Source organism: Halichondria panicea, chromosome 3 (assembly GCF_963675165.1).
Source record: "Halichondria panicea chromosome 3, odHalPani1.1, whole genome shotgun sequence".
In the NCBI taxonomy this organism is placed as follows: Eukaryota; Metazoa; Porifera; class Demospongiae; order Suberitida; family Halichondriidae; genus Halichondria; species Halichondria panicea.
In genome coordinates, this window is record NC_087379.1 from 5659953 (window position 1) to 5670906 (window position 10954).

At 41.4% G+C, this 10954-nt stretch overlaps 3 protein-coding genes across 3 annotated transcripts; all 3 read right to left on the reverse strand.

Moving 5' to 3' along the window:
* Nucleotides 1-11: 11 nt before the first annotated feature.
* Nucleotides 12-1798, reverse strand: LOC135333787 (translocon-associated protein subunit gamma-like). Its single transcript, XM_064528824.1, has 5 exons — nucleotides 1533-1798; nucleotides 1252-1378; nucleotides 1064-1162; nucleotides 682-810; nucleotides 12-272 (listed from the first exon to the last, which is right to left on the reverse strand). Exons 1-5 carry the CDS (start codon nucleotides 1684-1686, stop codon nucleotides 209-211), a joined length of 573 nt encoding a protein of 190 aa, XP_064384894.1. The 5' UTR covers nucleotides 1687-1798; the 3' UTR covers nucleotides 12-208.
* Nucleotides 1799-1803: 5 nt separating this feature from the next.
* LOC135333698 (large subunit GTPase 1 homolog) lies at nucleotides 1804-10777 on the reverse strand. Its single transcript, XM_064528718.1, has 13 exons — nucleotides 10616-10777; nucleotides 10321-10447; nucleotides 10077-10197; nucleotides 9705-9878; nucleotides 9384-9444; nucleotides 9247-9329; nucleotides 8607-9004; nucleotides 8303-8418; nucleotides 3784-3885; nucleotides 3145-3412; nucleotides 2288-2505; nucleotides 2182-2226; nucleotides 1804-2059 (listed from the first exon to the last, which is right to left on the reverse strand). Exons 1-13 carry the CDS (start codon nucleotides 10721-10723, stop codon nucleotides 1925-1927), a joined length of 1956 nt encoding a protein of 651 aa, XP_064384788.1. The 5' UTR covers nucleotides 10724-10777; the 3' UTR covers nucleotides 1804-1924.
* LOC135333700 (solute carrier family 15 member 4-like) lies at nucleotides 3903-8272 on the reverse strand. Its single transcript, XM_064528720.1, has one exon. It carries the CDS (start codon nucleotides 6681-6683, stop codon nucleotides 4806-4808), a length of 1878 nt encoding a protein of 625 aa, XP_064384790.1. The 5' UTR covers nucleotides 6684-8272; the 3' UTR covers nucleotides 3903-4805.
* Nucleotides 10778-10954: the final 177 nt, after the last annotated feature.

The window sequence follows — 10954 nt, forward strand, 5'->3', positions numbered from 1 at the left end:
GATGAACAATATTCAATTTTTTCCCTGAATTTATTTCGTACAATGACCCGACGGCAAAGTTAAATTGCCGGAACAGGGCAAAATTATAATGAAATTCAGAAATACTAATATATGTATCATACAGTCGGGGAAATTAGACATGGAAACTATCGTCATCAATAAACATCTCTCCTAGATTCAAGCTGATCTGATAAACTGTCCTAAATGTTCATACACCTGTTGAGAGGAGAGCACACAATCCACCAGCTCCTGCCGTGGCAACAACGTAGTTTCTGAGACAAAGAGTCAAGGAGAACACACAAGCAGACAGCGCGTAGTTACACGAAGAATCATCCATACAAATACATACTGTAGGGATGGCTGGCTAACTGTAAACTATAAGGTCCACTAGTAATTTAGTGCAATTAAGGTTTGAAAAGGCTTGTAATGCTAGCTACCAAGCATGTAGCTAGTAAGTTCACACGCAGCTCAGCCTAGAGCTTACATTATATTCAACACTACACGGCGGAGTTGTGCTAGGCCAAACACCAGCATCCACCATTAGTACATACAGAAACAGCTAGAAAGTGAGAGTACACCACAACAATGGGGCCAAAGCAAGGCTGTGTGTGTGTGTTTAGACTACAGGTGAATTGTCCCCCAGAAACACAGGGTAGTCACAACAACAGTGTGGGAGGATACACGACAGGTGCAAACTGCCTGAGGAAGTAGAACAGTCCCAGGACGAGGAGCAGGTAGAGAGTGTTGTTGTAGAATATGGAGAAAGTCGTGGCCTCACTGTCAGCTACCTCATTCTTCTTCCATGAGATCCTGCAAAGTACGAGAAAAGTCTAATATGAATGCATGCCATTATACGATAACAAATACACCCTGCAACTGCAATTCTAGACTAAACATAAAGGCTAGGGAGATAATCCTTTTGTACAGATCAAAAATAGTGGAAATCGACACCATTGTTGCCATCTCAAGCATTGTGTACCTTAAGATAGGTACATGTAGAATCAGAGTGTATAGAGCACTACAAAAGTTAATCGCCAATTCACTTTATACTGTAGTTTTTTACCTCTCATCCTTCTCAGCTTTGGTGAGTTTCTTTCCACTTCCGGAGTTCATGTCGGCCGAGATCTCTTTCGAGATGGCAGCTTCACGCTTCATTGCAATCCTAGGAAATAAATATCAATGACAAAGTAAACTTAGTATCGTATGTCACACTTGTAACTAGTACGTCTTAGGAGCTGGGTACAACCTTACTTGTGCTTCATGTTGACTTTGGTCTTCTTGTAAGCATGGGCCAGGAGCATTGTGCTGATGATGGTGAAGGCAACGAACACTATTCCGTAAGTGATGAGGTCCATCATCTGAACTCGCCAGTACAACCCTGCATGGAAAGAGCACCTACATACATCACATATTGAAACAAAGCTTACAATACTTGTAAATTTTTACATTGTGTTTGAATAATTATAGCAATTAGGTATGCGTTTATTTTTGACACATCGTATGGGCAATTGTAAGCTAGTATCCCTGCTCACATAGTGGTAGGGCTGACACAATGAAGGCATTTCCATAGAAGAGAGCAGAAGCAGTGCCTGAGACTTGTCTGCTGCTCTCCAGCAGTAATCTCTCTTCCTCCTTGGTCATCTTGCCACCACCGGTGGAGCCATTCTTCTGAGTTTTTCCAGGCATGTTCGATCCTGATCTGAGCAGTAAAGGAGCTAGGTTTATGGTTGTAGTACGGTGCTAAAAGACTTCCCTTTTGTGTTAGGAACAACGTGGTTCAACACTTGTCATGTGAAAATTGGCTTTGTGCACATGATACAAATTATATTGGTCACCTTGAATTGGAATGGAGGTTGACAAAAAAGAAGATTTAATTATCCATAACTATTTACACAACACACATAAACACAATACATTATTATTGTTAGTATACTATAGTTCTTCTTGTCTTTTCTTTCTTGTTCCGATTATTATGCTTCCTCCAAGGCTTTCCCTCAGAGTCAGTGAGTGGGCCTGGTCCCTGTCGAACTACACTTTTCGTGATGACACGAACTTGAGCCTGCATAACAAACATTTTGAGAACATTAAAACTTAGCCACTAGTATCCCTTGATTTTACACAGCCTCCAACATTACATGTTATACGCATCAATAGTTATTAAAATCATGCATGGGAGCTTACTTGTCTGAAATATTCCTTGTCGAATTCACTCTTTGTTCGTGGTACCTGCAAAAGACATTAATATATCAGTAAGGCAGTCTCACAGTACACATCAGCACCTACGAACCTTGTCTGTACCAGCGGCTTCTTGTGTCACAGGCCCAACGGAGTCATCATCATCACACTGAGACGACTCGACAGAGGTGAACTGGTTGAACAGGGCAAGGTCGACACCAGGGGGAGGGTGAGAGTAGAGGAGACGGCCGTTCACATAGTCCTTTAGAATGTACCTGGCACTTCTGGGGCCGTCCGGTTGACCGTGGCTCGTCATAAACCCTCTGACATCTGCAGAGGAAAATAATACAATATGGAATGCTACATAATATACAGTAGACTCTCGTTAATCCAGTCACCCTTGGGACCATGCAGCTTGGCCGGAATAGCGAGGTGGCTGTAGCTCAGGAAATAGCCGCGGCTTAAAAACGACCTTACCTCGAATCAAATGACTACTTTTGCGGTTCTTGTCTCGAGGATAATGTAGGATAATGAATCATTCTGTTCTCTATTTAAGTGTAATCCAATTTTATTTGCTAAACCACACCCAAAACGTCATATCCGGCCGTAAATATACGTATAAAATTACATTGAAAACCTTGTTTGGGACAGCCAGCACTGGCCGGTAAACGGAATAGCGAGTGGCCGTACTTCAGGGTGAGTTTTGTGCAGTAAACATATAGCTAGCATTCCGTGCCAAGCCAAATGGCCGGTATATCGAGGTGGCCGTACTTCAGAGAGCCAGAATAGCGAGAGTCTACTGTAATTATGATGCAACGATCAAAAAGTACCCGGCTATTTGGCATCTAAAGAAACACTTAAAACTCCGAGTATGTATTCCCTAAGAGCTACACTAATGAGACGTAACGCTGTAAAATTAATGGTTTACAGAGTATACATTTATAGTGACATAATAATTATTATACTTACAGCCATAAGCTCCACATAGCTCCTCAGCATAAGGTGGTCGATCGGGATCCTCTCCTTCCTGGGGGTGTGGTAGTCTGATTCCGTAGGTCTCCTCGAGGATAGGCCGTGGGATTCGTGAGGCCACAAGGGACACTGGGGGAATATGGTCCCTCATCTGGTCTATGGGTAGGATCCCGCTCACAACCATCTCCGCTTTGGAGGTTACAAAGGTGGGGAAGACGAGGCCAGGACAATCACACAGGAGGAGGTTCTCGCTCAGGAACAGGGTCTTAAGTAAGGTGTGTAAGTGTTATGTGTAGTATTGGGTCATAGATGCTCATGTAAAAAAAACTGATAGTGTATCAAAAAGGATATACCGTATATCTTCTAATTTATCGGACACTTCTAATTACCCCGGACACCCTTTTGGGCTTTGAGTAGCTAGTTTTAGATAGCTAGTGCAACTATTCAGTCGCACACTGTTCTATTAAACTTAGCTAGCTCGCATGCAGCTGCTTGCTTGTTCTAGACACTTCCATGCTCTATAAAAATCTGTTCCAATTATACCCAGACAATTTCCAAAATAATTAAATTTTGCTGTCCGATAAATTAGAAGATATACGGTAAACACACCACATTGAGTTCACTACAATAACTCACCTGAAAGTGTTTCGTCCTCCCAGGAGTGGCAGACACTGGGACCTTCTTGCACTGAATGAGGGCATTGATGGTGGAGCTCTTTCCAACATTGGGGTACCCCACCTGTAGACAATGGAATTATAATTATAGCTTAATATAGACTAGCTTTTATTGTTACTTGAAACCTGTAATTTAAGTACTGCCAAAGAAATTAAACAACCGTGGGTGCTGATGCCTCAGTGGAGGTGCCAAAGCTGCATCATAAAGCTAATACCGTATAGCGCGAAATTTTTGAGGCACTTCTAAAAGCATTTCGTTGCACAATGTTCGTGGGATGACTGCTTACCGGAAGCCACGCCTTAATCTTTGTACGTTATAGAAGATAATTCTAATTAAAAAACAATTTTTGTGGACTTAATTTTCATGTAGGATTGCTAACGAAAACAGCGTGCTATACGGTAATACACATAAATTATATATGATGAACATTTTTGGTTTGCTGCATGCAGGCAGAATCCAGAATCACAGGGAAACTCAAAGAGTCGGAATCATCGACCATGATTGTTGTTAAAAACTATCGATGCAAAAAGTCCAAGTCTAAAATGAATGGCTGCATCAGCAGAGCCTTGCAGCTCTCTTCTCACTCTTACAGCTACCAATAGCTAGCGTTTTAGTACAGAGCTAACTACTAAGTAGAGTAGCAACACTCCAGGGACAATTTTTTCTATGCACTCTTCTGAAAACGAAAACCTGACTAGAAGCCTATAGAAACTCTTACTTGCACTTCATTGATCCTTGAGCAGCTGTAACGGTCTACACGACAGACATACACCTGCACATGCGCACCGAGGCATAATAATTATACTATGCATAGAGCAAAAAAGAATTGGGACAGCAATTTGCTGTCCTTTTGAGCAACTGAAATTGTCCAAAAAGGAGAGTTCGTAACGATACGAAGATCTACAGTGTTAATACAACGGTCTATCTACAATCACACTTAGTAATAATTATAGGTAACTAACTATATCTACATCAACAGTCTACTAACACTCAGTCTCTGAATCAGGACCACTCTCAAAGTGAACGTCTAGATCTTCGAAATCAACATTGTGACAAACATCCTTTTCGTAAACCTCTTCAATATACTTTCTTACATTGCAATCTTCCTCACGCTGACGATACTGATATCTCTTTGCTGCTACTATGAAAGCCACAACACCTGCGACTGAAATAACAATGTTCACCAGGAAATAAACCAGTCCAGCTCGAGGGGAGTCCCACCAGAAACGAAACGGTAAAAGAATTCCAAGAACACCAATCAACTGAAAAAGTCCTTTAATAGCAAAAAAAATTCCAATGAGAAATCCTTTCATAGAGTGAGGGCTTTGAGCACAGATGAATTCAAACACTCCACCATAGATAAATACATAGGCCACAGCAACAAGGACTTGCTGAATAATGAGAATGAAGGGGCAGAGATGAAGGGTAATATCAACAAGAGTTCCATTATTAGTTGTATAGTTAAAATCATAATAAAACTGAGGACCAAACACTGAGCCAGTATTATGGCTGTTAGCGAGAAGGTGACCAATGGTGTCGATAAACAGTGAGCAAAACAGACTAACAGAGATCAGACAAAGACCAATTCCAATTCGTCTCAAAATACCAGGGAGATACTTGTGGAACAGAGGATAAATAAACTTGAGAAAAATGGGGACAAAAAGAAGAAGGAACACAGGATACAGAGTGCTACCATTAGTGAACATGGAGTAAACAACGGTGCTAAAACTAATATCATATATCCTAATTAAGCCATTCTCTGCCTCCATGTGATTCCTCAGTATATCAAGAAAAGGTGATGCAGCAATATCAGCCGTAAAGAATGGTCCAATTGATAGTAAAATGACAACAATTCCAAAAAACGATTTCACATTCTCCACTTGCTCGGTAGTGAATGGTCCTCCATACTTGTCCTTGCCTAGATCCAGTCCAGTGGGTATGTCATCCTCCCAGAATGTAAAGGCACTGCGTTGAATAGGAATCTTGTTTCTTCTTGCAAAGTCGACAACTCTTGCAACCTCTTTGTAAGGATTACCAATGCCAGTGTCAATAACAAACCACCTGCGCTTAGCAACACAGAAAGTTACTGGTACACAAACTAGCACAACTAACAGGACAAGTCCATATATAGAAAAGCTTAGGAAACCAGTGGCAATAGCTGAACTCCATACCAGTTTCCCAAAACATATTCCAATATAGAGTGTGAAGAGAAACCAATGAATGAAAAGAAAGCTGTCTCTAGAAGGAGAATCAGTTAATTGGTCAACTCCAAACTGAATAACGTTGGCTAAAAATCCAGCAAATGCAATCCATAAGGATAAAAAATAAATAAATCCAAGAACACCATCAATTACTCCAAGCGAAATGGCTAAAGACCAGTACAGAGGGTCTACGCTTCTAGTTAACATAATTGGTCCAATAACAGCGTTCACAATACCACCGACAACAATAAAAGTCGTGACTCCACACCACATGGTGCACATACTACATCTCACAACTTTATATCTGCCATACCGAACATCTGCTAAGTATCCGGCTAGAGGATAGAAGAGGAGCCAGATAGCAAACACAGCATACACACCACAAGCTAATACTGTATTTTCTGTTAGGCCGAATAAATTCATTACATTGATCATAACTTCAGGATTCAAAAAACCACCATAGATGAAAGACATTAATGCAGTCCAAAAGAGAATCATTAATCCAGCCTTTGACTTGATTAGCACACTTTCCTTGTTGCCATATTTCCCGTGATTACTTATCACGAGTGGTGTGGCTTCAGTGGCATCTCTGCTGGCATCTGGTGCAGGAGTTTCATGAAGGGAAGCTTGCTCTATAGTTCCTTGCTCAAAACTTGCCATTGGTCTTACATGTACGTGAGTGTAGCTACTTGACTAAGTAAAGAAATGCTCACTACATTATGCAGAGTTACACCCATTATAAAAGCAACAATACAATATTAGCCATAGCTAATCAGAGAAATCATGAATTCATACGTATGAGTATAGAACTACGGAGGCAACTTTAAACAATGTTAATTACTACTACTACAACGGTTTGCGAGTATCACCACCATCTCATTCATGTATGCCTTGACATGGCTACCCCAACAGGAGCTCAACTGTGTCTCCATTATTATTCTATTATATCAAGAGTATGCTTATGAAAGCAACTACGTAGTTTCCTTAATGGGACCCGCCACTACTGTGGACTCCTTTTGGTAACACCCAACTTATGGGTATTTTCTTAGTTTTGGGAGTATTGCCTATTTCTATTCCTTGGAGCTGAATGAGGGCCACCAACACTTACGTGCCGTACTCCCCCAAACCTAATCGCAGTCACGTGACAGAGATGAATGTGTACGTGACATCTGCTTAGACAGTACTACTGAGGAGGAAATCTTTCGCTACCTGAAGAATTAAGAGCTGAAATAAACGTTCACCCCTTTCCCTACTTACTTTAGACGACTATAGTCGGCATGGCTACCGATAATGTTCAAAAATCATTGTGCATGCCGTGTTGGAGCTATGCGCACGCTGCAGGTACCAGCACATGCGCATTGAGCTGCTCTTTCACATAGTATTCCTAATATTTTGCTTCGAGGTACAGTTCGATCAAAATCGTCGAAAGAAAAGTGACCGTTTGACAATATCTTCGTAGTGTAACCTCAGGGAGGTTCTAGGGAAGCTAGACAGTGAGAATATCGATGCCTACGGCCTTGAAGAGTGGGAGGACAGTGACTGGGATCATAGCTAGGTAGGAAGCTTCCTTTCAAAAGGTCAAGCTAAAAAGAAAGCTGAGCCTGAGAATCCTGAGGACGCATTTGAGGTGGACCATATGTTCTTGGACCTGGTGTAAGTAAGTATCATGAGCGACCACTGAACTTGTAAACCTGTGTGTAGGTGAAGAAAATATTTCCCGGGAAAAGGGCGTCTGCTGATAGGACCTCACAGACAAGTTTCTCCTGATTGAGCCATGTCACCGTGAGAACATTCTAAATACCTATATCATGTGTTCAGTCACTTCGTAACATCATATAATATTGTTTGTGTTTGTGTGCATAATTGTGAATTATTGCTAACAAATGTTAATTGCGAGGTGGTTGGTTGCTAGACAACGATGATGAATCCTTGCGCTGCAACAGGTCCGGTTCTACCTGTGGAACTTTGTTTAAATACATAGTTTTATGAGTTAAGGATTTTTTAAGCACTTTTAATTAAAGCAAGGAAAGCGGTAGCGGTTAACCGTTTTTAGAACTAAAAAATAAGTAAATTTTTACACACAAAACAGATTAAAAAATGTGGGCGGGGCTGTGTATTAACTGATTCAGCAATAATTGAAGGTTCCAGTCCTTAATTTGTTACGCAGTAGCAATACGGTATCAAGATTGATTTACATGCATGCACATAGAAAAAACATCCTGCAATCACTTTTGTACACCAGTATATTTATAGCAGGACATAATAATCCAGCCACCCACCATTCCCACTGTAGTGAGCCCCCCGTCTTGTACTGGACTGACAGACAGCAGTAGTTCAACCAACTCCTCTCCAGTTAACAGTCGAGTGTCTCCTTCTCTGTCATCATCATCACTCACTACGTGGGAACAAAACACTAAATTAGTCAGCGTACAGTGACTGATAAAGTCCTCCAGCGAGGCTATACCTCGAGAGGTACGTAAAAAATGTATTTTTGTATCCCTAGTGTATGACATAATTATATATGTAACCAGTGGCTTATTAAGTGGACATAGCTAGGGATACATATATATATATTATGTTTACTTTTTGAATCAGAATGGTTTTCCTCTTCAATCGCAGGTTTAGTACTTTTGACTAAAAGCTTCTTGTCATTAGTTTCAATTTCATCAAGTGCTGGCTCTACTGCAAAGTTAGTGTCTTGGGTTTCGATTGTTGTAGTCTTTACATCATCAACGGTATCAGTATCTATGGTGTCATTGACAGTGATTGTCTGGTCATCCATTGCACATTCATCAGAGGAGGTGGAGTCATGGCGACTAGATGACTCGGAGTCAGGTTCTGATCCTGATTCCAGCATGGGACTCAGACTTGGTGAATTCAACAGCTCGAGTTGTTGCAGCCGCTCAGTTTCCATGGTAGCAGACCAGAATGCTACAGTAAGGGACGGACAGTCTTCAGTGAAGTACTTGAGCCATTCTTGCCTGCATTATAGATAACGAGCATTAGGTAATAATTATATACCGTATAGAGCACATTGAGGGTATAAGTGTTCGTGGTTTTCGCTGATTAAGCATGTATCGCTAACACATTAATTATTTTTATAACCACACATTTAATACTGCAGCTATTCCTCAAAAATTAAATCCGAGAAAACATTTGTAACGGTTATTCCGCGAAAGTTGTGATACCAATCAGTCAAAATGATATTATTGTTAATTCTCACCGTTGCTTGAGTGTTAATAGGTCGGACTTGCTGATGAGCACTACATTCACTTTCTCAGACTTTATTTCCTTCACATACTTCTCCTGGAGAAATGGTACAAAACAATAAGAGATCACAAAACAACTTGTTGAGCTTACCAAATCTTCACATCGGAAGAGAAGAGGATTTCGTGCATCAACGATCTGCACCACCACATCACTGAGCAAAATACAGCACTCAATCATGTGACAATCCACATCTACCGTAACACCAAAGGAGGTACGACACGAGTACCTCTATTAGGCTTGGTCACATGTGACTAATCGAGGTACTCGTGTCGGACCTCCTCTGACATAACACTCCATCTATCCTAAACGTAATACAAGCATTATAATTATTATTGAATTACCATAATTTTGACGTAACTTTCAGCACTGAACACGCAATAGCTAAACACACTCTATCTCGATCATTCTCACCTTCTCTCGATGACCCTCCACAGTTGTCTCCAGAACTCGAGGTTCCTCTCAAATGGAGTGAGGACCAACTTCTCGTTCTCCTCCAGTACCACGAGGCCCCTCCTCCACTCCAGGAATGAGTCCCTCTCCAACTGGTCCAGCTCTTTTCCTGTTGTCGTGGAGTCCCAGTGAGGCCTGGAGGGGAACAAAAACAGAACTTAGTGGCACAACGTGTTACTCTATTCTCTCATTCAAAGGTAGCTAGCAACACCCCATCCCACATTAGGTCTTTTGATAAGTTATAATAATGGGCCAAAAACAAGTCTCTCTGTTTATTGCTATAGATTGTGTGTTCGAGGCATAATTATTGTGTGTTCTGATACTATACCTTACCTTCTGGGGATGCATAGGAACTCTTGATGATCTTTCTGAGCTTGCTCGATCTCTGCATACTCTGATGCACTGGGCAGACCCGTGTAAACACTAAAGTCCACCACCCGTATATTCAGCTTCTCTGCAATGACAAAGAATGAGACACAAACCTCCAAACTATATAAACTACTAAGATCGAGTGTAGGCATTAAAATCATTGTGTAGTTTTGCTAAATACAAAAATTATGTGCTCTGCACAGCGTACCTGCTGTGAATTCAGTTCCTGCCAGTTTAGCGGTGTTGAGGAACTCGTCCAACCTACTCTCCTCAGTCACAGAGCGGAGGTTCAGGCGACCCCACTCGTACCCATCCTCCAACTCACTGCTATGCAACTACAGGGAATTGAATACTCTTTGGTAAGCTAGCTATGTGCGTCAGACAGAATAGACATTGGTTTGATGATGATAATTGATACATTCTAGCTGGTATTAAAAGTGTAGATATATCTACTATATGCAGTTAGCTATCTCTTGGACTTGATATCATAGACAAAGTCTCACCCAACTGTCTGCTTGTGCTTTTCCAGCACCTCTTCTCCTTCTGTTTTTGTCCTTGATGATGGCCTTCCCCAGACCAGTCTTCCCACCTTTCTTTCCAGGTTGGCTCATGTCTCTCAAGAAATACTGTACATGTACGTGTTTGTTTTGCTGAGTTGACTACACGAGGGTGAAGCAACGCCCATGCGCAGCCACACCCTTCTTTGCCTAGAAGAGAAGCGTCTGGAATCGAGGCTAGCCATCATTCGCTCTTATTTGGTAACACAAGGATGCACTTACTCTAACATACACTCCTGGTAACACCCAAAGCATATTGATTAATTTATATACTCCATAACTACC